General features: G+C 37.1%; 1 protein-coding gene and 1 pseudogene across 3 annotated transcripts in view; one reads left to right on the top strand and one right to left on the bottom strand.

The window, feature by feature from the left end:
- Positions 1-3,880, bottom strand: part of LOC121424239 (serine/threonine-protein kinase STK11-like) — a 56,532-nt gene extending 52,652 nt beyond the window's left edge. For all 3 annotated transcript variants that reach the window (XM_041619844.1, XM_041619845.1, XM_041619846.1), the window contains exon 1: positions 3,382-3,880. In XM_041619844.1, the coding sequence (XP_041475778.1) occupies positions 3,382-3,716 (335 nt within the window). In that variant the 5' untranslated portion in view covers positions 3,717-3,880. The remainder of the gene's footprint in view (positions 1-3,381) is intronic.
- An 8,497-nt stretch (positions 3,881-12,377) lies between these two features.
- LOC121423650 lies at positions 12,378-26,359 on the top strand (annotated as a pseudogene).
- Positions 26,360-27,162: the final 803 nt, after the last annotated feature.

Genomic DNA, 27,162 nt, shown 5'->3' with positions numbered 1-27,162 from the left:
TAATTCACAAACAACTCAAGTAAATATTATGAGCATAAGGTTGTGCATGTATGTACAGGCTGCCTTATCACTTATAGGCACCCCCCCCCACCACCACAACCATAACACTAAAAATACCGTGTTTACACATTGACTCGGCTCGGGTGTTGAATCCGCGAGCCGGGTTGAACACTGCGAAGAAGGGATCAGAGATCGCGTTTATACTCACATATAAAAAGGCGAGTTCAACACGGCTCGCGGATCTCGAACGGAAGAAGAATTATGACGTCGCAAATTAAACGCGGGAAATTCACCGCCGGAATCGAATCTTGTCCGTGCGAACAACAACAATGCCAAAAGTGAAAGCGCGCGCAGTGACCTGGTCAAGAGAGTTCGACACGGCTTTCTGTTTACACACGAAAAAATTGCCGAGTCTGACTCGGCTCGCGGGTTGAAACCTACGATTTTGGCGGATCAAAAAAGCCGTGTTCGACACGGCTCGCGGATCACACTGATCGCGTTTACACAGTATAAAATTGCCATGTTGAGCACGGCTCGCGTGTCGAACCCCCGAGCCGTGTCACTGTGTAAACACGGTAAAAGAGGCAAAAGTACACCTTGAGGACATGCCAAACACAAAAACAAACCAAGTACATAACTTTTCTGTTAATAATTACAACTTCCTACATGTGCAGTATTTTATATGTTGTTTCATAAAATTCACTCAATTTTCACCTTTAAGAAAATCCTTTGACCAGGCACAGGTTAAGGTAACATCCAAAATTCCCCGTTTCCGGTCCATCCCTGGTTCACTACACCACCCATCGTCGGGTCCATAAAATCATAATGCACATGTTGCCCCTTATCTAACAAATGCATGTAGATCTTTAATATAGTGATGTCTATTTTCTTAGTAAATTCAGAACATGTAGGCTTACATGTATGTATGTACATGTAGTCCATACCATATTTCAAATTGAATCGGTTCTAACCCCACACCCCCCCCCCCCCGAAAAAATAGACAAAAAGATCTATTTCTTATTTGAAGATTTCATTTCATTTGAAGATTCCCCCCCCCCCCCCCGGAAAAGAAAGAAAAAAAGATCCTACTCTTTTAAGATTTAACAATTAAATGCTCTCATCGTGGATCACAAATCACAAACCTTGAATCGTATTTTCATACAACAAAATGGATTCACCCATTTACATCACACATAAAAAAGATGCAATCTGTATGATTGAAATTTGATCATGATTACATGTACATGTATGTCCTTGAACACTAGTTATCTGGATAAAACAATTGAATTCTCAATTTACAGTATTTTGATATATTATCTTATAAAATGTACATGTACCATCAACAATTAATATTGTATGCCTAGATATATTTGCGAATGCTACAGGTCAAGAGGTTTGAAGCTTTATACACAGCCATACATTGTAAAATGTGGGTCAAAGTAAAAAAAAAACTAGTTTTATGTTAGGATAAAAATGGATCAACAATACAATGACAATAAGTCTTTTAAAAGATATGACGCACACCTGGCAAATCAGGACAGAAAGTAAGGAATGAAGGAAAGGACCTGGTAAGTGACCCAGTAGTTTCAAGGTTTTTTTTCCTTTTCTTTAGATCACAAAGTGACCTCATCTTAGCACTCATTCACACTAGGACACTTTTTACTGTTAAAATCAGAATTTAGCTATATGTGGATAGTGCCAAAGCCAAAAGGGGGGGTATTCCCCCCCCCCCCCCGATCCATCTTTGTAGAGATCTATGTAATTTGTATTTTGTATAATCCAAGAAAAAGTATCTTGATTTTCATGTAGCCTACATGTACAGATGTCCATCTTCATGCAGTACATGTAGATCTGTACATATGAATTACAATTTTTTTCATAAATATATTTGTTTGATTTGAGTTCTTTCACAAGACATGTAAATAGCCAATAGCCTTATAAAAAAAATAACTTTCACATTTTTATTTTGTTGTCAAGAGTACATAAATTTTGTGCACATGTACATTGCGATTGGCATCTTCCAACAAATTCCAGGTATCCAAAAGTTTGTACACAACTTCAAGGAAAGAATGATGATTAACTAAATGTACTTGTATTTTAACTGAAGCTTGTAAACACCATTTACTACTACAGGATGTTTCTTAGAAGTACATAAAAAAGAGTTCAGCAGTGCTTTACTCCTTAACCAGCTTAGTGGTTGGTCTATTGTAAAGCTCTATTCAAACACAGGGAGATAGGGGATTGTTCAGTTCTTCTCATCTGGAACAAATAAAGGATGAGTGAACAATACATAGGGCTCTTTTGTGATTCATTGAATAAAACCTCTTCAGGAAAGACACACACACACCCTGGACATGCCCCTCACATGCCCCTGCCTATATCCCCTTCAAGATCACAACGGTCTCTTTTTACTGAGCCATGTGCAGAAATTACAACAGAGTAAATATAATAACGAACTGTAGAATTTTGAGGGATGAACTTGAGTATTTTTTGGAGAAGCAACTTTTCTACATGTAAAACGGACAGTTGATCTAGTGCTCTATTTTCTTTTTTTTATTTTTAAGTAGATCTAGGCCTAATATCAGGGATGTGAGTGGTCACAAATAAAAAGATCTGAAAAAAAACCTGAAGTGTTGAAAAAGTCTGAAATAGAAAAAGCTCCCATAGTTTTTGTACATAGGAAAGCCAAAAATAAGCTGAAAATCAAAACAAAAAATATCTGAAATCAGCTAAAAATCTGAACCCTCAAGACCCTGTAATATCTGCAAGAATCTTCAATCTTGAAGGAGGCAGATAAACCCTGAAGATGAAGAAGTATTTTCCCATGAAACATTTTTGTGGCATTTTATTTTTGAAGAGAAATTACAGTTTAATCTTTGGAACATGGATAAGCATTGGGAGAAGATTGCCCATGATTTTGAGTGATTTTCCATTCTCGTATTTTTCATGGAATTTTCGCTGTCTACGATACCCCTGCCACCCCTCCCTGCCAACATAAGTAGCGCATCTAATTTTGTCTGAAGGAGAGCAGCAATAGACATTCTACTTTGATCGATGAACAGGATTAGTCCTAGTAGTACATTGTTGGAGTAAACTAAACTAAACATGGATTGGAAGTAGCACCCTCCCCCCCCCCCATCAGAGTCATGTTTGTTTATCATATTCATGACTATATGGCATAGACATAGTTTTCATACTTGATAAACAAACATGAAACAAACAAATGATTAATGTTAACAAATAACAAACTCCTCAATGAATGAATCAGAGAGCCGAGGTTAGTTGAGATTGACCAAACAACATCATGATCAAAGTTATCAACATTTACAATTTCGACATTGCAAATCAAATCCTACAATCAATTAATTTCCAAAGATTCACCTTTTCACATTCTGTTCTCCACTTGGAATCCTCTTCAGCTTCTTCTTTTTGAGGATCTTGACAGCTCTCCGACAGAGACTTTCCGAGTCGAGAGCCTCTTTCACCTTCCCGTAAGAACCTTCGCCCAGCGTATCGCCCATTAGGTACTTCCCCACCATTTTCGCACGTTTCTTGCGCGGCTGATAAACAATATCAGCCGAGTCCACTCGGTGTATAAAAATGTGGTCGTCGTCATCTCCGAAGAACGAGAAGTGATCATTTTGAGCCCAGTGTGGAGGAATATGGTTTACTGTATCCTCGTCTAGACATCTTTCAAGCATTTCTGCATCTACCATCTTATCGCACGGCGGTGTCCTCAAGGATTAAGAACACAGCAAATCAGAGCAATTCCGAGATACATTTGGGGATCTGCAACAGTGACTTCCATGAACGATAACTTCTACAAACTGCATACACAGTCACGCATCGCCATGTTGTTTATAACTTCACGCAGTCACGTGACTTTCCCAGGCTCGCGAGAAAAAGGTCGACGGTCGAAGGTCATTGGGCCGAGCGCGCGCGGCATATCGAGTGGATTTAGTCTTTAAAAATAGTCGCTTTGCAATATTCACAAGAAGTAGTTGTGCCCCCATCCCCTCCCTCTCAATTTTCGCGCATTATTAATGAGTGCGAAGGATCAACGACCAATGGTATAATTACCAAAGAAATTAAGGGGGTGCTTACTTTTTTTTAAACCATACAATATTTTTGTAAAATTTGTGAGAAAGCAAACGTGAAGCATGCCAACAAATCTATGGGTTTTTTTTTTCAAATTCAAATTTGATGATAGATTCATGATTTAAATTGAGCTGGCAATTTTTAAGCTGAATCGAATTGGATTCAAGGATATTCGGTGAAATTTGTAAAAAAAAAAATCAACACAATTAGGCCTATTAAAATTTTAAACTAAAACATGTAATTTTAAGAGTTTATAAATCATGGCCCAACCTCATATGCCTCAACAGTTCCTACTTTGGACTTGGCTCATTAATAGGCCTAGTTCCAAACGAATAGGCCTACTATGTATGAGACATTATTGAATTCCTTATACTGTATATCTTAATTTCGTATTCAGATTTTCTATTCATGAAGTTATCTGCCCCACTGTTCCTTCTATTTCCACCTTATTTTCTGAAACAATTGTCTCTATTATTTGGAATATTTTTTGTAAATCTAACAAGGAAGCTGAAAATGTTTACTGTTTGGGAAAAAATATGGGGGTTAACGAGGAAAGGTTTCAGAATACTTATAGGGTCTTTGACAAAGAATATAAGTACCATCGAAGCGCTAATCGTAACTCTGTCATTGTTTACGTTTTGCAAAGGCCAATCGACACTGAAGCACGTGGCTGGTTTATCCAAGGGAAAACCAATCACATGTGAGTCATTTTTTGTCAGACGGGGTGTAATATTACCCCCCCCCCCCCCTCCTTACGTCTTTATTCGATCAAAGGGACCAAATTCGGGTTGGGGAGGGGGTATTTCGAATGACTAATGGGCTGAAATGCTTTTCATTTTCACAAACAAGTTCATTATAGGTATTCATGAGACCTTGATAAGTAATGCAAAAGCGAGCTGAATTTTCAAAAGTTTTTGATATAAGTATAGAGGCCTTAATTTCTATGAGATGCAGAGAGGGGCAGAGAGTCACTTTCTAACACTTTTTATAGTCATGCCAGCTGTCATCCTTTCTAAATAAAAGGTTTTAAAAAATGCCTCCGCTGAGAATCATGTTCAGGGCTGTCGCTAAAAGGCAGCGGCCGCGGAACGGTTTTCAAAGTGGGGGGCTGAGCCAAAAGTGGGGGCGCGGCAGACCATGCTAACAATCACAAACATATGGTCATTTTTACATTTTTGTACACGGTTTGGAAAAAAGTGGGGCGCTGAAGACCCAGCCCCCCCCCCCCCCCGTTCCAAGGCCCCTGAAAGGGGGATGAGACACCCCTCCCTACTTTGGATATCGTCTGTATATCAGCGATCTCGTCGGGAAAAATATTTTTTAAAAAGAGAGAAAGGAAGGAAGGAAGGAAGGAAAAAAAGAAAGAAATTAGGAAGGAAGAAAGAAAGAAAAAAAGAAAAGAAAGGAAGGAAGATTTTATTTATTATGAACAACACATAAGTACAGTGCAAAAATATGAACAGCACACATAAGTTTCTGTTAAAAAATAAATAAGAGTGAGAAAAGATAACTTTAAGAATTGAGTGAATAAAATGACCGGACACAAACTCTTAATAATGTGGGGACAAAATATAGAAAAGGTAATTTTGTGAAAATAAGGAGATGATCTCAATAAAATGAGACGTTTCCGATGCCTATAGACAAAAGAGAGGGTGTTGACCAATACTCCCTACTCGTCCACATACCACATGTTCTACTTTCATTTAGTCTAATGCCATTCCGTCCAACATTTCGTCTAACAACCATTTGGTCCAATAACCATTTGGTCTAATCATCACTTCGTTTAATCTCCATTTCGTCTATGACAATTTCGTCTCATAACCACTTGGTGTAATATTAGTCTACAAATGTAGACCCACATCTTCAGTGTGTGTGTATCACAGCTGATTCAACGAGTCTGCATAGCAGACTAGGTCTATTGTGGCTTCGCAAACCTGAGATTCCAACATACCAGCCATTCAGAGTCTGCATAGCAGACTAGTATAATATCTCCTTCATTTTCATTTATTTTGTACAATGAAATGGCTATTGGACCAACTGGTTATTCGACGAAAAGGTGAGTGGAAGAATGAGCAATTATATCATGACGACGACATGATGGTAGACCAAAATAATGATAGCAGACGAGTTGGCATTAGAAGAATTGAAAATAAACCAGGTTTTACGTCCAAAATTCAATATAGGGACTATGATTTCTGCCTGCTGATTCAGAGAAGAACATTTGGAAAAATGTTGTCAGAACAACCAACTCATAGTAACCCGGACCCATCTTCGTTATCTTGTAATAAAAAAACCAAGATATTCCATGGAATGCTTTGTTTTCCTTTAACATAGATATCATTTACCGAATATGCAATGAGCAGGGGAAGGCGGGGTAAGTTGAGCATAGGGGCAATTTGAGCCACCACCCCCAGGCTAATAATGAATGAGTCAGACATTGTGGTGTTGTCATGTATTGACGACCCATTGTTTTCAATTTTGAAACAAAGAGTATTTTTAGAGGGAAAATACAAATTTCAGTCAAAAAAGTTTTTAAAAAATGGTGTGAAATAAATCAGTGCTTTCAACCCACACACGTCTTTGAATATAATAAAGAAATAAGAACAATATTGTTAGTCCAGGCATGGATTCTCGTTCTACTGTTCTAGTCATAGTCTTTTACATGATGGATGCATACGAAATATGTGCCTATAGCATTAACTTCGGACTGGGGTAGTTTGTGCCAGCCAACATGGGGCAAGTTGAGCCATGGTAATTCTTATGGTAATGTATGATAATATATTGATAATGAAAAAAAAATTAAAGAGCCATCGATATGCAGGCAGAACGGAGCAAATTCACATGTCAGTTCTTTTACTTTTAGAGGATGTTAATATCTATAGAAAATTAGCAAGTGAAAAGACTTTGAATAAAAAAAATGACATGCCGGTTCTTCCCGCATACATTTTGTAGATAGTTTTAGTGGCTCAACTTACCCCAGAAGGTGGCACAACTTACCCCACAGATGGGGCAAGTTGAGGCATTTGACATCGTTTTTTTTTTTAAGGTCACAATGACTTTCAGTGTGGGGGTGGAAAGTTATATATAGGTGACAAATATTTCTCAAGAATCAAATTTAAAGGCAAGGTACTACAATATTATTAGTCATATCATTTCTCACATGCAAAATGCAATAAGTGTCACAACTTACCCCGCCTTCAAAAATGTACGTACGACGGCAGGTCAATATAATGTATTCCGCCCTCTCCTGATAGAATTTAACCATGCGATATGTAGATCTCAATAAACAAAAGAGTGGTCCTATGATGCAGATCTTCATCCCCTTAATTCCAACCAGGGCCCAACGAATTGTTTACTGTGCCAGGGCCCCGTTGCACAAGAAATTACTATTATGGTATCTTTGCCATCCAATGATAACTTCCATGAAATCCTTAATTTTGATTGGCTATTTATACCATACCAATGGATAGCATAGATTGTTACAGGGCCCCGTGCAATGCGGCCTAAAACTTGCTATATTATACACTGCAAAAACTCTGGTGTTGACTTAACACCAGCCCGGAATCTATATATGTCCACACCAGAGAAATGTTACACAACACCCCCCCCCCAAAAAAAAATGTATTATATCATCAAACCATATATTATTTTGAGGGAAATTCCCATCAAAACGATTTTTTTTTTATTCGATTCCATTTCAAGTTAGTTTAGTGAAAAAAGTCGCGACTAAAAGCTACATGAATGAAAAATTTCCAGAATGTATAACAAGCAATTCATTAGATAATACTTAATATTACAAAGATATCCAGTAATAAAATAGTTATTCATCCGCAATACAAAACATTTAATTACAAAATACCCATTAATTTATTTACAAACTTTCCAAATCAGTATTGATCTCGATACTCATGCAGTTTTAAGTGCTTAACTAATGCCTTTACCTTTTAAAAATATCAATTTCTTTTATGACTGGTTCCCCAAATAATTGGCGGAGTTCAGCTTCTTTGATAAAATCCAATTTTCGATGTTGTTATCATTTTTATCTTATCATTTTTTATCCCACCCCCCTTCCCCAAATGCCCCGCACAATCCATACATTATTTTTTAATGAAAATTTGCAGAAAACTGGAAGTATAAGAATTTCATTATAATGCCTCATCTTTTAGGATTTATCAACAATGAATGAATTAAGAAGCTGGAGTGAAAGTTTTAGGAGGAAAAGTGTTAAAACGCTACTCATGTCCTCCCTCTTCACTTATTCTCCTTTAAACACACGGATACCTAAAGGACAAGTCCACCCCAACAAAAACTTGATTTGAATAAAAGGAGAAAAATTCAACAAGCATAACACTGAAAATTTCATCAAAATCGGATGTAAAATAAGAAAGTTATGACATATTAAAGTTTCACTTAATTTCACAAAAACAGTTATATGCACATCTCGGTCGGTATGCAAATGAGGAAACTGATGATATCACATCACTTACTCACTCACTATTTCTTTTGTATCTTATTATATGAAATATTTTTATTTTCTCATCATTGCCGTGTGAAATGAAGTTTCATTCCTCCCTGAACACGTGAAATTCCATTATTTTAACATTTTGTGCTTCAGGCAAGGAGGTCCTAATCATCAAATTCGTAAAAATTGAATTATTGTATAATTCAAACAGTAAAAAACACAAGAAATAGTGAGTGACATCATCATCTCCCTCATTTGGATGTAACTGGCTCGTTCATAATTATGACTATTTTGTTTGAAATAAGCGAAACTTTGAAATGTCATAACTTTCTTATTTTACATCCGATTTTGATGAAATTTTCAGCATTGTGCTTGTCTGATTTTTCTCTATTGATTCAAATCAACATTTTTCTGAGGTGGACTTGACCTTTAATAAAATCGTGCATTCTGAGATAGAACTTACTATGTTGGTGACAAATATATCGGATAACTCGGATATGAATATTCCAAAAAAATGACCAATGCAGCAATTGTCATTATTACAAACTCACTCATTACTATATTGGTGTAAAATATTTCGAACAAAATTAATGTACATGTTTGAAAAAAACTGACCAACGTAATTCTCATTACTACAAAATAATTTCCAAGCAAAATTTTCATTATTACAAGATCATTCAATTAATGATTTTTGTAATAATGACAGATGCATTGGTCAAAATTTTCCAGTATTTATATTTGTCCGACATATTTTCACCAACATAGTAAGTCCTGTCCATAGAGATAGCTATACAGTGCGTCCCAGAAAAAACGAAACCGAGATTTAGCGATCATTTATCATAACTTAATCATAAATAAAATAGACAAATGACCTACCAATTTAAAGCTTAGAATCTCCTCTTTCATCTGATATTACTTAGATTATTTCTCATTCACGCATGAGTGAGCAAATACAATTTGAAGAAAGGATATCAAAAACTCATTTGGCGGGGGTTATCTGGGTTTCAAAAAGAAAACCACATTTTTGAGAAGTTCAATATCTCCTCTTTAATTTGATACCTAAATTACAGAAAATGGTCAAGAAATAACAAAGTTCTGGTCATTTGAAATAAGGCTTGAATTTCAATAATTTCATAAAATGAAGAGGTTCTCCAGGCTGGCTTTCAAACTCACTCAACACTCCGTTTTGTTGACGATCAGCCATGCATTAAATCTTTTGTTCACCATGCGAAAGCTTCTGTGGGAAACCGGTGAAAATACGTTTATCTCATGAAATTATGGAAATACAAGCCTTATTTCAAATGACCAGAACTTTTTTATTTCTTGACCATTTTCTGTATTTGGGGTACCAAATAAAGAGCAGATATTGAACTTTTCAGAAATGTGGTTTTCTTTTTGAAACCCAGATACCCCTCGCCAAATGAGTTTTTGGTATCCTTTCTTCAAATTGTTTTTGCTCACTCATGCGTGAATAAGAAATAAGCTAAGTAATATCAGATGAAAGAGGAGATTCTAAGCTTTAAATTGGTAGGTCATTTATCTATTCTATTTATGACTAAGTTATGATAAATGATCGCTGAATCTCGGTTTCGTTTATTCTGGGACGCACTGTACAATGGTCTTACCTCAGAATATTTACACATCTTCTTGAGACACGTGACTGCGCCCTCAACCGTCGAAATTAAGAGCACTACATGACACGACCTCCTTTTCTTACAACAGAGGATTATATACAACAATTTACCAGAACATGATTTCAGTAAGGGGGGGGGGGGGGGGGGTCTATTCTCAGCAAATTCAACACAATAGTGAAAATTACATATTGTATGAAATAGTAATAAATCATGTGTCCATCATCTTCATTCAACCTTTAATGATTTTGAGTAAAATCATTCTAAGAATGGGATTTTTTTTTTTTTTTTTTGGGGGGGGAGTATAATAGAAATATTGGCTGGCAGACAAGGGGGAGGGGGGGGGGTGCCAATCCAATGAGAGAAATGAATTATTCTTTGAAATTCCTGACCGATTGACCCCAATGATGTCACAATGCTTTTTTTATTGCACACATTAAATACTTTAATCCATTGAATTGACATTTTTACATCAGAGTAGGACTAGGTCATAATTATGATTATAAACGACGATAGTTACTGTACAACTGTGTTTGCATTTCTCTTGAAGTTAAAAACAACAAAAACAAAGTAAAGATGGACTACTAGACCAAGTAAAGGAACAAAGAGATACCAATATTTACTCTCGAGTCAAGTAACTTTTGGACAAACATCAGTTTTGTTTTCATATCCGTGTTACGGTTATTATCAATGATGATCACGCAGGAAGCAGACCAGTAGGTATCCCTCAATCAATTGTTGAATATAAATCAAGTTGAGATTTACAGAGAAAAAGGGTGGCTTTTCTATTTTCGATTGAATCACCTTTATTTTCAAACGAAAACTTTTTTTTGCTTTTCACATTGTTGCTGACACCAAAGTTACTTTCATTTTAAAGGGAAAAATCATTTTTTGTGTGTCTTTTTCCTTCCAAAAGCGTTCCCAGGCCCCCAATTTTATTTATTTATTTATTTATTTATCTATTTATTTATTTATTTATTTATTCATTCATTTATTTATTTATTCCTTTATTTATTTGTTATGTTTTTTTATTTTATAGTGCGGGGTTGGCCTGTTCAGTTTTGAAAAAGTGTTTTTTTATTGCGTCCTGCAAATAAACAAACACCATTTAACACAAAAATACATCATAACATCATCTCACATCATAAGCATCATAAACTACAAACAACATGTTTACTTGTCATGTGATGATCTCTTTGGTATGGACGTAAAATCGTGATAGCGCAGTATTCCCTTATTAGCCTAAACATACGTGCAGCAGAGAATAAACCATAAACCCATCCATCCCCAAAACGGGTCCACCTCGAAAGTTTATCGAAATGATTGAAATGTAGAAGAGCGAAGGAGTCGTGTGGCTTTATCTCCATATACAATTCGGACCGTGGACAAGAAATGCCAAGTAGGACACACAAACATTTCCTCGAAAATACCGGGCTATTTCTGGACCATTATATATACGCCTTTATTGCACCCTTTCTTGTACTTCTCAATAATCTTTCTACCTCTCATTCGTCGTGATAAAGCGATCTGGAAGACGTCTTTATTTACTGTGTTAAAGAGCACCGGGCATCAGCCCACTCTTCAGACCAGTCAACCTAAATTCAGACACCCCCTTCTCCCACCCTCCCCCACCACCCATATACATGTACGTGATTAGGCCTCGGCTTATCAATGAGAACTGAGATGCACTCTTGATGATAGGCTTTATCATCAAATCCACCCATGATTTCTCAAGAAATGCATTATAGTTCGAAATCCTATCATAATGGGAGAAACATGGAACACTGACAGGTGAAAATTCAATTTCAGACCATCCACGTTACAAAGATGTGTGTGCATCTCGACACATACAAGCATGACAGGGATGACTTCCCTTCCAAGCAGATGAGCCTGCCTCCGACCTATTGTCGTCCTTTGAATTTGCAACATGCTAATGTAAGTGCAATACATGTAAGTGTTATATTCCCCACAAAAAGTCTATCAACTTTGATGCCTTTAACGTGTCAAAATGTATTTTTATACCTCGAACATAAAGTCGCGATATTTTTCTTTTCACGTCTTATGCTATTTCGAGCGTTGTCCAGGCACCCCGACGTCAGTGTGACGTCATCGTCAAGAGGCACGCGAACGGAGAGTCGAAAATGTAAACACACACGCCAACATTTCTACTGCATTATAAATGCACCCCAAGTATTCCTCTTGCCAAGGGAGCTAAAGGCATTTGTAGAATACGACGAAAACCATGCTAATTTTGATTAATCGTGGAGGAAATCAAGTCTTTCATATCATTCGCAATTAAAAATGAGGGACAAGAAGAAGGAAATGCTGATTAAAAAATCGTGAATATCCGGCTTGAAAATTGATGCTCGCTCGCTCTCCCCACACACAAAAACACACGTCACACACACACACGCACACAACACTCGCACATACGCACACCCCTGGCGCACACAAAGGATGCACGGGGAAAATGTGTGTGTCGCCTTTTCGCGCATGTGTGTATCGCCTACTACGAGAAGGATGCGGGTCGAGTAGGAAGGGAAAAAAATAACCAGCTGCTGGACTGAGATAAACCGGGCTTTGTTGGGAACAGTTCTTTGTCCCTTTTATCTATCCCGGTACCCCGTTTTCTCGTTAATAACCCCCTGTTATGGTCAGGACTGGCACGCGACCGGCACACGAATGTGAGACCTATTGGTGTGAGGATGTAGTGGGAGCCCCTCTCTTTTTGGAAGCCGGGTCGAGCTTTACCACTAGGAGATGAACACGTACAAATTGAAGGTAAGCTTTTCGCATGGTATATGTACTGAAATCTTTCAACGAGGCGCCATTTATATAAGTGAAATGTGCATTCAGAACGTGTGGAGATCTATGTTGTATAATTATGAGCATATCAGGTCAATTTCGTACTTCTTGTGCAATTAATGGTCCTTTTATATTTCGCTATTGAGTAATCATGCCGGAATATAATATGGCAAGTATATCATGTATATTTATAATTATTAGAATAGTCACCACAAAAATGCATCTTGAAGCTGTGTGTATTATGCTTCATCACCTGGTATGTAATTTAAAAGATGGTTATTCACCTCGAGATATATTATTTTTTATAATAACATAAAGAATAGTTAGTTGAAACATTGACCTATACAACAAATTTACAATGGTCCATGGTTAAGGGTCGGATGTTACTTAGGCTGTGACCTAATCTTACAAGTACACTCTTGTAATGATTGATAAAAAAATAACCATAGAATAAGTTATAGATTAAGTTCCGATCAGATAAATGTTGGTTAGGTCTGACCAAATAATGGTATGAAATGTACCAGAATTTCGGACAACTTTTATTTAGACAACTGTGGAGTCGGTCACATATTTATCAACACTAAATAAGTCTATTAAGGTTACAAAAATAAAGTCGCATCATTGTCATGTTTAAGCAACATCTATAGGTAGATCAATAACACATCTGTTTGGCAATCAAAGATTTATGCAGGATTATAATCATCACATTTCTTAGAAAGTCGACGTTTTTATTTTAGAAAATTTCTTAACTGGAGTTGTCTAGTGCAGAGAAAAAAACAATCTTAAACAATTATAAGCAAAGAGAAACGAAAAATAATTTTGTTATGTTTATCGAACTTATAAGTGATCTCAATGAGAATAGGAATGCCGGATTTCCTAGATTTATTTTTTTAGATCAGACAGTACACTCAAAGACCATCAAAAATATTTTCATGATATATTATTGTATTTTTTTGCACCTTATAGCTATTTTGTCACTGATTTATTACGTATATAAAAATCCATGTGCTTTGCAGTTACAAGAGTGAGGCGCACATAACGGGAGGATGACACTTTTATTTGGAAATGTCCAATAGATAAATGATATTTTACATAAAAGCCCTGTTGAACTGAAGGCAAGTTTTACTTTTAAAGATGAATTGTAATAATTTTTTTCATGGAGCAGTGGAATATACATTGGTATCATCCGTTGAAGTTTCAAATGAATCCATATTGTAATCATCGTTACTATCTTATTTTCTTATGGATTCTTTGTCTCCAAGGAGTAGAGATTGTGATGCATTCTTCATGATACAAGACGTGGTTTTTATCACATTTTATACATGAGTATTATATACCACTCAAATGGGTTGATTTCCGTTTTAAAATGAGATGTACATGCATGCAGTAGGCCTACTTTTTTGTATTTATTTTATAGATATTACAAATGTTATATATCATCAAGATAATGTCTAACCAATTTTATCAGTAGTTGTGCACATGAACATGAAATGTAACGACTTATATTCATCATGGAGGTCTAAAAAATCATCTGGTAACTGGTATAGCTTAACACTTGCAATCAATCTCTATGTGAATAATCGTATAGTCCGAGATTCGATTCCCGACACGGCCCTTGACCTAGGCAATTTTATATACATTTTTATTTCATCTTGCATCAAATTAATGAAAATGCGTTATAGATTATTCATACCAACGCGTGCACTCATTTAAAAAAAAGAATCCCGTATGAATGATTATACAAAAACGATTTCTTCTTTGTTTGTAAGTACACATACACAAATTGTCTGGTACCATTTAAACAATGCACTGTGAGGAGGAATGCTTGTTGAGTCAATGCTGACCATATTTAGATCGAAGCATATTGAGCCCATATAGTTTCGTTTTTAGCACAAAGGATCCGAGACCTCAACGGTCCACCCTCGAGTCTCAGGCCCTGGTGATCACAACGTAAGACGAGACCCGTCATATTTTTACAGCTTACCTTCACAAAGTCATATTTTCTTTCACACTGCGACTCTGGATAAACATCTGGATATATTAATTCATTCTTCCATCTGTTTTTTGGTATTCCACTCTCTTCATTTTGGCAAGATACTCTGTTCATGCCATTTCCTTATTATTTATTCAACAGAAGATCGACTTAATTAAGAACAAATGTTCACAATGCAATATAATCCATCCAATTACCCATGTCGTGATACCATTGTTATATGTTGCATTTTGCCGAGGCCTTCCAACAATATGATCATTACCTCATTAATTCTACAGGTCTCGAGCCAAGAAAATGGAGGGAAACCACAAAGATGGGATAAATCTGTAAAAAAAGAAAGAAAGAAAGAGAGAGAGATAGTAATTTTGGGGGAATTAAGACATTTCCGAACTTCTATGTCCACTAATGAAAATTGCTTTGTTGTTTCAGCGAAGACCCTGGACAATCGCTAATGGATTATTCACCGTTGGTATATCACGATCTTTTGTTCTGATTATTGTGGAGAGAAAGTGCATGCAGAGCAAGCGAGCGACGGGAGGCTTGATCAATGACTGTGTTTGCTATCGTGCTTTTGTGAGGTCTAGCGCCATCTTGCGGTGAATATGCTAGGAATGACCCATATTTTCCAAGCTGAGATGATGTCACGTATTCCAAGAAAGCGATGACGTCAATTAGTCTGCTCCTTATTCATTTGCACCATCATTCTTACTCATCACCACTGCTTCTATTACCAAAATCGTCGTCATCATCATCACTATCTTCATCATCATCATCACTATCATCATCATCATCATCATCATTATCACAATATCACCATCAGAATCATTACCACCATCATCGTCGTCATCATCGTGCATCCATAACATTATACCTCCAACAAGAATATTCATTTTCTAACATGAAAGTAATCTCAGGGAGCATCGCCATCACGATAATTGCAACGCTCAATATCATTTTTTATTCCGCCTAATAAAAGAAACCATAATAATAGAAAAATAAACATCGCTAATAACATCAGCGAACTCTTCCTCATATCCTCTCTTCCTCCTACTCATCCTCTTCCTCCTGCTCCTTCCCCTCTTCTTCTTCTCTTTCTTTTTCTTCTTCTTCTTCTTTTTCTTTTTTCTTCTTCTTTTTCTCCTCCTCCTCCTCCTCCTCACTTCTTCTTCTTCTTCTCCTCCTCGTCCTTCTTCTTATTCTTCTCTCTTCCTCTTCTTCTTCTTGTCCTCCTCTTTCTCTTATTCTTCTCCCCCACCTCCTCCTTTTTGTTCTTCTTCTTTTTTGCTTACTTCCTCTCATTCTTCTTATATCTTCCTCTTTTCTACACCTTCGCCTTCTTCTTCTTTGTCGTCTCCTTCGTCTTTCTTTATCTCTTTACTTTGTATCCTTTTCCTTTCTGAAATCCTTTAATCTCGCAGAGCTATACATATATATGCCTATAACTAGTCAAGTATCATTGTATTTTAATTTTTTTAACTCTTCGCAATATTGTTTCATTGTACATGTACTCTTGTATTTTTCAATGTAGGTCTTATTGTAACAAACCTCTACTTTCAAATTGGTCGGCCAATTTATATTGATAAACCTATTTTATTCTGATTTATATAATATACATATAGAAAAATAAAGATTGTTTGTAATTTAAACGAGGATGTCCTTGATTTCTAATCACCCCCAACTTTTGACGTAGTTAATGACGTCATTAAGAATCTTATATCTGAATACTGACAATAGCATTCATGCACTTGAATTTTCACTTTATTATGCAGGAGTTAAAGTTTAAAGACGCCTTTGTCATCATTATACACGAAATTTTTGGCGTTATCGAGTTGTGGTGTAAAACTTATATATGCCTACCTAAGCCAATAGCATGACATCGGTGTAGTCCCCAAGATAGTATTTAGATCAACATCATGATAAGGAACAAATATCAATTATATGCCAGCTAAAGTTGGAAAGATAACTAAAATTTGACTTACAGTAACAATTTTTAGTAACAGTTAGTGTACACGCATGCACATCAGCAACCAGAAAACAAAAGGAGTAATTTCCTCCTCATAATACATTTGAAAAGTCTGGTGGACCTTAGATCGTGTATCATAATTCTAAAAACGAATCCATTAGCATATTTGACTTGGTTAGTTATTAAAACACCTTTACATAACTTCGGTGATTATTAAGTTTGTTTAAATATAGACATGGCTATGATAGGCATAATGGCAATGTTTGTCTCTAAAATGAAATAATCAACTGTTGGATCTATATGTATATGCAATTGTTCCCAGATTTGAATGATAACGAACACAATGACTAAAACGCACGTTAACATTTCTAAACGTATTACCACACACTTTCACCTTATAGTTCACCATCAATTATTTGATCTTGCAGTATATATATAGTTCATCTGATGGAATCATCAAATTGGTTATTGTTATCAGCAAACTCAAAATATCGGTCAGTGAAAATTTGAGAGCAATTCTAAACATAATTGAGCACCTTGATGACAAAGTTTCATACACGGGTAAAAAAAATACCGGTAATTGTTAAAATGTGAGAGGTTGCTTGAAAATAATGTTATCTTAGCCCCCCCCCAAAAAAAAAAAAAACCACGGAATTCAATTACCAAGCTACTTTCACATAAGCTCTTAATGTTATAAGACTTGCAAGTGCAAAAGGGGCTATAGCGTCCGGTGGAACTAATTTCAATGTTAAAGGGGCACTCCAGACCTGTTGTAACTTTGCTAGTATGGCAACTACCATGGCAAGCTTGATTTTGATTGGCTACTGAGCCCAGTTGCCATGGTAGTTGCAATAATGGCAAAGTTACAACAGCTGTAACTCTTTATGAAACGGGCCCAGGCTGAAAATGATATGATTTGAAGAGAAAACGTAATCATAATAATAATAATAATAGTAATTAATAGCTCGATTTATATTATAGTGCTATTTGCCTGAGGATACAAAGCGCATGCTATTATTACCCCGGCTTTAGCTCGAATTGTTTCAATGTAAACTGCATTAATTAGACAAACAAGATACTAGAAGTTAATCAAAATTTGACGAGGAATAACAAAGTTATGACAATTTCAAGTTTTGCATTATGAAACCTGCTCTATTCATCTCCACATGCAATGATCGAGCTGATGTTGTCATAATGATTCCAATGTTATTCTCAAAGAATTCGAAAATAGGATTTACTGTGTAAAATAATCATTTCTGAAACCCATCATTTTTTTCCAAGGGAGACATGTTTTTACACACACGTATGAAAATATGAAAAATAGAGTTTTATTTCACGTGATAAGATAAGAAAGGGGAAAATGGAGGACATGGCACCATGAGACACATGCATACACAGAACTTTTTATCCAAAAATGTTGCTAAACTTTGAAATACCGTTAGTTTTCGTCTTTTAAATCAGATAGTTGTGATATTATGTCCAGCGTTTAATTTACTATATGTATTCAGATATTACAATTTTCAGAATGGATTACCCCTTGAAGTAAATAAGTGAATATTCTAGGCCATTTTTTTCAAACAAAACACGAACATCTTTACAAGTTATCTCTAACCTCCATTTTTTTATCCCTCGTTTCGTTGACTTATACTGCATGGCATTAATGACCCAGGTTTCTTTATCATGTTAATAGTGAAATATGTAAACTTGTTGTTTAGCATTCCTTAGTATGTAAATCACGTGTCGATGGATTATTGATCATTACGAAATCATATAATAATTCTACTGCCATCGTAATCTCAATTTTAATGACACATTTATAACAATAACTTTTAACTTGTCCATGTATTTAGATTTAGGTTTCAGTAATACTTTTTTAATTATTTTTAAAAATAGTTGTTGAATTACTTGGTCAGGGGTGGCAAATACGTATGATATGATAGGCACTCATTTTAGACATTTTAGAATCTAAAAAGTTTTTTTTTTCAAGTTTGTTGGCTATAAAAATTATTTACCCATATCACTTGATCGCCATAATGTAATGCAATTTCAAGTCAAAGTGCATCAGAAAATACATGTAGGACCTATTTATGTCACCTTTATAGTCCGTAATGTTGTTGGCCCTCGAAACGAAGCAGAGGTCTGCAAGTTGGGTGATTTTAACATTTCCCTCAGTGTTTATAGAGGTCATAATTATAGGCCTACTCTAATCTATCAATCGATCAGATTGTATTCCATCAATAATCTATCCGAAATGCATCAATCACGAATTAACATTTCGCGCCATCCTCGTTTTGCGTGACCCCATCACGAGCATAGCAGCTACCCGTAAATACGTGGTTTCTTATTCCCGACACCTTGATGTATGGTTTATCTCTCTCTCTCTCACACACACACACACCCTCACACACCCCCATGTACACCCACGTACCCACACACTGACATAGGCCTACGCAATGCATGCCTTTCAGTCTTTCTCTCTCTCTCCATCTTTCTCCCCCTTTATCACGTTTATATCTACCCTTTCTTCTCCCCCTTCACTTTCTCGTTTGTCCCTCAAACGAACCATACATTACCATTAACTTTGCAAGACTATATTATAGAACCTCTCCCCCTCTTTCCCCCTTTATCATGTTTATCTTTACATTTTCTTTTATCCCTCCCCTCGAAATTTCCCCATTGAACATACTTTTCAGATAGTGTTGTTGTCGACTGAAACATATACACAGCTCCCTCCCTATCTCCTTCCCTCTCTCTCTCCCTCTCCTCTATCTCTTATATAATTTTTCTTCCTTTTCTTCTCTCTGCAATTTTATCTCACGCACGCACAAGCTTACCATACATTTCCAACACAGGCTTGAATAATATACAATCCCGTTTATTTTCTCATTTGTTTCCCCGCGTTCTCTCCACACTATAAATTGTGGCGCCATTTCCCGATCCTGCCGGCTTTCCACCCCCTCTCTCCCCCTCTCTCCACTTCTCTCCCTGCACCTGTACATTACGGAGATACCCTGGTTGATTGGCGCTCTAAAGATAGACTCATTTAATGACAGTGGTTGAGGCCAAGGTCATGTGATTTCTACATAAGGACTGGCCTGGGTCATCGCACTGCACGATCACCACGGACATGTAACTATTCTGTCTACGGTAGATTGTACACTACATTACATATGGTGGCGCCACTTGAAATTACTTGGTGGTTTTGATAAATGCATATTGTTATTAATATTATTACCATAAGTCAAATATCAACGAGTGCCTTTTTTTATGAAAATCCATCACAGAATACAATAGTTATGATTTTTTAAGAAATACTCTTGATTTTGTTCTAACGTTACGGTGGAGCAGCGACCAACTTTGTTATACGTAGACCCTTGACTATCATAAATTACATAATCAAATTCATTTTTAATGCTTTAACCAAAAGCTACATTAACCTTTTTCACTTTGAATATGAAATATATGAATAACAGAATGGTACAGTTCATTATAGCGCACATTACCGTTAATTTCCAATATATTTTTAGACATACAAGTTCAAGGGATTTAATTACATGTAAAGCGATATCAAGTATACGCAGTCTAAGTACTGATATAACACATAATGCAAATAGGGTCATATATGACTTGTTTATGAACAGATTAATCATTAAAAGGGCAATTTTCTACTCGGTATCGTTTTAACGTACATAAATCGGCTGAAATAAGTTTTTGCTTACAGTTAAATAACACATTTCGTGGATGTAAGGGGAAATTCTTTTTTAAGAATAGCATGAAATATCGTCTTATATAGCGTTCCTTGCTCTTATTTGTTTTTCAGATATCTTCCCGGTGCGGATACACGACCAGACGCTCAGCAACGAAGTGATACGTGGCTCCAATCTGATACCAATACCCGCATAAACAACCAGACATCCCTCTCAAGATCAAGTACGACTCTATAGAGAAGCAAGCATACCCGTAGAACTACGTGGCTACAACCAATCCTTAAATGGCATAGGATTTACTTATAAACTAGCAATGCGTTTCTACACTGAAACACGAGAACTCTATCCCTAGGTACCTAACAAGAAAGCAAATTACAAGGTCCATGCATTTCATAACCCATTCGTTGTGATATGGTTTGAAGATAATACCGAGGAATTGCGATCCCGATCAGTAAATCATCTTCGACAATCTTGTGCTCATCAATAATTGACATTTTCATTGAATTGCTCGAGCGAGTACATGCGTGAGGAGAATCTAATCCGGAGAGTTCTTTTTTTGTTTTAGTCTGGCAAAAATAAACTCGACTCGATAGAAAATTGCTTTTAACGCATCGCTGAAAACACTGGGACACCTTTCTGGGAATAGTATAATTCGTGGTGCTCGTCTTTTCTGGAAGCAGTTTCACACAACGGGTTTGTGGATTTGATTAAGGTTTTTGATTCTGAACTGGTTCAAGGAAATTGGTTCAAATACAACTGTGAGTGAAATGCCGACAAAATAACCAGGACAGTTATCTTAAACATTGGAATGGAATAACTACACGAACAGCGTCTTTTCCGGAAAACAGAACCGCAGAATTTCCCGTGGACTGGAGACGATTGCCAAAGATTCAGCCGGACTTCTAACAGAGTAGAACATGCAAATGATTTAAATTCTTAAGGAGAAAACATGGGGAGTTCGAATAGCAAGAGCACGACCGAAGCCTCGGCTCGGTACAGCGTGCCCAAGAAAACCCTCAAGTCATTCCCTGGAAGACGATACAACGGCGACAATGCAGCGTCAACGCCTCCACGATGACGCACTCACCGCCTTCGTCCTCGGCGCCGTCGTCGCCATCGAGAACGTCGTCAACCAATTCCGAACCGCCATCGCCGTCGGCGCGACCTACGGAATATCCGCGAAACACGGGAGGTCAAATCCGCATCGTCATCGACCTTGCGCGGTCGTACCATCTCAGCACCCATGAGAGGTCCAACATCCGCTGGCACACCTCTTGTCAGTTTGCGCCCTTTGACGATTCCAGGTTGGTCACGTGTGTGGGTGTGGCGAGTGACGTCACGGGTCGGCGGATCGATCTCAGTTCAACGCTGTACCAACGCGACGACGTAGTCCACGTGTGGAGTCTTGATGGTGCCAAGAATAGTAAGATATCATATTCGAATGAATAAAAATAATCATAGCAATGTATGTTTATCGGGGATCCAATTGAAAATAATTTGTCCATTTAAGAAACAAAACAAAAAAAACACATTACAAAATTTGTAAGAGCTTCCAAGATTTTATGAAGGCTTAAAATATGCACTTGCTATTTAACGTTACAAATATTTAATATGTGTACGTGGTATGGCGACTTAATTCAACTGAGTGGAACTACGCCGAAACTTCATATGCCAATGCTTGGAATTTCTCATTTCATGAGCAAATATATCAAGATAAACTTGTCTTTGGTAATTGCGGGTTGAATATTTGTTCTATACCTGACTATTGCGATAAAAAGAATAATAATAATATATATATATCATTTTAATATTTAACTCATTTTTCAGAATGTTATTCGGTGAGGAAACGTCACAACGACAAGGTTCCAGCGCACTGTCGGATGTTAGGTGATGGTCGCTACATCTGTTACGCTGAAAGCAATCGATTGGTCTTCAGAAGCAGTTCTAACCCTAAGCACTTCTTTCTTCGTGACACTCTGTTCCAACCTGGGGGAGTCTTCAAGTACTGCGCAGTATCATCCAACGACTCGTACGCGGCATCCATCGTTCAGTTGAAGAGCGTTTACAAACTGTACGTCTTTTCAACGGATTTCTTTCTGCCGTTCTACGGCCAGGCATGTCACGAGATATACCCGGCGTTTCTCAACGACTGTTGCAACAGCGGAAGGGACTCTGTCGAGTGTCGCTTTACCCCTGACGCTGATTATATCGCAGTGAGTTCCTCGAAGGGATCACTTTTCATCGTACGTCGGCAGAACTTGACACTCTTTCGGGGAATCTTTCCGAGGCTAGATTCTCAAGGGAAGTCCATCGCGTTGTCTGGTGTCGGGGCATATGCGTTCCATCCGCTCTTCTCTCACCACCTGGTGACCTGTTGCACGACGTCGCAGAGACTCGTCACCTACAATGTCAACACCAATGCCTGCACGCTGAGTGAACCCTTGACAGAAGACATCGGGGTTCCTGATCGACTCAGCTACAACAGTGAAGGGACCATGGTAGCGGTAGCTGGTTCCAAATCGCGAATAGCTGTCTTCTACTCGGACACGGCACAAGTACTGGCCATTCTGGACACCAACATAGACTGTACTCACTGTGCCTTGCAGATTCGCAACCCAGTTCCTGGCTACCGGCCCCACATCACCGATCTATCATTTTCACACGACACGTCCCACATAGCTGGGTCATCAGATGATGGTCTGGTCAGGGTCTGGGAGCTACCGCCAACCATGGATTTGCAGAGGATGTGTCGGCTGGCCATACTGCGGCAGGTTCCCGCACACAAAGTGGCCCAGTTACCATTACCTCCTCTCCTAAAGTCCTACATCATCGGTAACCCTCACTAAACCAAACCATCTATTGTCGATGGGACACTGGATGTCATCTTCTAGTGCAATTCTTTCCTGCTCCGAGAAGTAAGTAATAAATAGGGCAAATAGAACAAGGCATAGAAATTGGTGTTTCATCGAGCATTCTCAATGAGACACCCGCTGTGCTCAGATGTGTGACCCTATTCTTCAAAATGCCTCCACCCTTGCTTTTCCCACCAAGAAACCAGCCTAAAGAAACATTCTGCTCCAAGGATTGGACAAGTGAACATGAAAGAGCGCTGTACAAACTGAATGTCATATAAAGTACAGCAGATTTTTATTTTGTTGATCATTATAAATAAGTGAACGATAATGGCAGCTGGACTACCAACGTTTTCTTCGCAATTTTTCGAATACTTGTTAAAGACAATGCAATGGCGAACATTTCGTTTTTCCAAAAAACAACAACATTGATTCGGACTTTGAATCAAGAAGTGTAAAAAAAATAATGGAAGTAAGTATTTTGATGATGAATCGGCGACAAAAACAGTAATCGACTTTTATCTTCTGCACTAAGTTCACGTTGCCTTTCAATGCCCTGAACTCGAAGACAAACAACTGAACTTTGACAGTTCGAAAACTTAGTACTGCAGACTCGAAACTGTTCAGTGACCACTTCTACAGAGAGACGGATCGTCGACAATTATATCACCACTAAGGTCATCTGAAGGTCTCATTGAGAAGAGGTCGGAGAAATGCCCCTAAAATATAAGCGCTATACAGAAAAAATTACGAGAACATAATATATTGCCCTTTCATATCTAGTATGGTACCTAATTAAACTCTCGGTTGGGTTGTGTCAAATTAAAAAAAACATATATGGAAGGATAATGATCCCGTTCCATTTAATTTCTCTCGATATGTCCCATATGAAAGATTCATTATAAAGCTGTGAAAGAAAAACGAGCGCTAAGTGCGTTCGATCAAGAATCATCAAGTTTACAAATACAAGAAGTGAATCTCACAATGTGTTCATTCTGGAAAGATTGGCTGATGGCATCGTGCTATCACTAAAAGAATATCAATGTACATCACTGTAATTTATGTTTACGAATACAGTGAAATCTGTATTCACGAATATCTACATGGATGAAAACCTTTGAATGTTTTAAAAGTCATGTAAAGGAGAAAGGGAAAATGGTCAGAATGGCTCATTTTGGGAACATCGACTAGACATGAACGATTGACATGCACTAAAAATATCTGGGACTCGTTTCAAAACATATAAATGTATTTATTTATGATTTCCTTCTTATGTGAAGAGGATGGCGTAACTTTGATTGAAATTATTTCATCTAATAATGTTTTCATTGGTAGATCAATTTGTGGTCGAAACGAGTCCCAAAAACTATATGCCAGCTGTTACACAATGCGCAAATATTTATACGAATTTTCATTCACACACGCTCTCTCTTTTTTGGTAAAAATGATAGCTATAATTTTTAAGGTTAAAGGAGATCCTGTAATTATCATGTTTGGCTGATGTTCGTTGCTATGATCCTCTTATTTCTGTTGATTCCCACGTCAAACCTCATTACTGTCAAATAAAGACATTTAAAAAATAAAATCTGTGTAAAAATACACATGTTTTGTACATCTTCACCGTAATCATATCCCATTGCCAGCACACACCCGCACATGAAGCACAATAATAACTCGTGCTTCTGAGAACAAAGGATTGGCCCACACATTCTTTATTTCAAGGGTTTACCTTACCTGGGTCGAGAACGGCACGATGTGGAATTAATTGTACCTGCAAGAAATTCACACATAAGCTAAGATCGAACACATAAATCATAACCCTCTGATAAATAACGAGTTATTTGCTGTACTTTTCTAGTTATTTTGGGAAAAGCATCACCAAGTTGCTTAATAAACATGATAAAGGCTCGGTTTCAAAGCTTATTTGAATGACCATTCTATATCATCAATGTATTGTGTGACAGCTGGCCAAACTGTAACATACGTTATTGATGTGACGTAGCACTTAGAAAAAAAATAGGACGTACTTGTACTTGCTTCGACATTATGTGACTATTTTGACGTTCGATGGGCATTATATATATCGTACTTTTTGGAAACTATATTCATGTCTTGAAAACGTGCAATTTTGGTTTTTATAGTCTTCGTCAGCGTTTATCAGTATCTGTAGCATGGTTGAGCAATATTCATGATTAGACCTATGAGGTACTATGTATGCACTTTACAACAATATGATATTACCTGTATTTAAGGCCAGGCTTCAATGCATATAAAATAACACAGCTTAAATTATAAAAAGGGTGTCGTTACTCTTTAAACCCCGTTTCATTAGGAAAAAATGTCCTCATTTTTTTTTATTTGATAAACTGGATTTTTAAAAGGAAATATTCGAAATGATAATGTTTACAAACAATCTGTTGAAAGTAATTTAAAAAATTGTGGCAAAACCTGGTCCTCGACAAGAAGATTACTTTTGCAGGCTCCCCGACGCAAGCACGTCGGATCCGAGAGTATTATAGATAAAGTATTTGTTCCGTGAGTGACAATGAACAACCCAGAAGCCTTTGTCAAATTGGATGAATCGAAAGGGCAGATTCGCCCTAGACTCTGGACACACGACATATTTTCAATTTTTCGTCAGCTCAGAAATTTTAAGAGGAAACTGCTGCTCCGGTTCACCAATTTTCGACGAAGACCTCCCAGCTGTTCTTTGTCGTCTAACGGACATTTTCAATACATTTATTGTGTTCTTCAATCTTCGTGTATCGCGGAGCAAAAATCCTCACGCTATGTACGGTCTAGCTTATACGCGCAGTCATTGAGTTCGTGGATAGGGTCCTTTATTCAATGCACATAAAAAATGTAATTTGTAGTTCCAATTCTCTGTCAGTTATCTTTGATATAGTCATCTAATCCATAATCATTTATGAATGTTTGTTTTTTATTCGTTTTCTTTTGATTTTTCTTTGAAATAGTTGTCATGCGGGCTAAGTGCAATCGTGTTGAAATGACTAGGAATATCATTGGGTAATTTGAGCAGTATACGGTTTGCTGCTTTCACGGCGTTACTTGTAGATTTTTATGTTTCTTTTATGCGATGTAAATCGATTGTTTTCTTTGGTGCTTATTTCAGTTTTATGTCACTTAAATGTATCATTCGCCAGTAGGAATTTGACGGTATAATTTTCAGGGTTAAAAGAATCCTCAAACATATATTTTGTTCAGGTCATCACCAAATGCATGACCTCTGTTTAATTTTTTTTCACCCGATACTGTTCTGTTTTGTTTCTCTTTTGTTTAAGACATCGTTGAATATTTTCCAAGTTGCTTTCATATCACGCTTAGCGGTGGCGAACTTATTACAATAATAAGTACGCTTTTCACTTCTTAGTTTGCTGTTCACACATAATTAAGGAGCCAACTAAAAAAAAATCGAAATCATACACGTTTGTACAGAACGTGCATTCGTAAAAAGCTAACGTAATATGTTTTAAGTTCATCTAGTTAATCTCGCTTTTATTGATCTCTCTACAATGCACCCTTTTTAAATTAGTTTCGGATCTACAACTTGCCATTCAGATTTAAAAGATTGCTGATATATTTTAGTCCATTTTACTGAATCACAGTGTTTCCACAAATAAATTTCCCGAA

This window comes from Lytechinus variegatus, chromosome 11 (assembly GCF_018143015.1).
Source record: "Lytechinus variegatus isolate NC3 chromosome 11, Lvar_3.0, whole genome shotgun sequence".
Taxonomy (NCBI): Eukaryota; Metazoa; Echinodermata; class Echinoidea; order Temnopleuroida; family Toxopneustidae; genus Lytechinus; species Lytechinus variegatus.
Note: the sequence above shows the minus strand (reverse complement) of the source record. Positions and strands in the feature narration are given on the sequence as shown.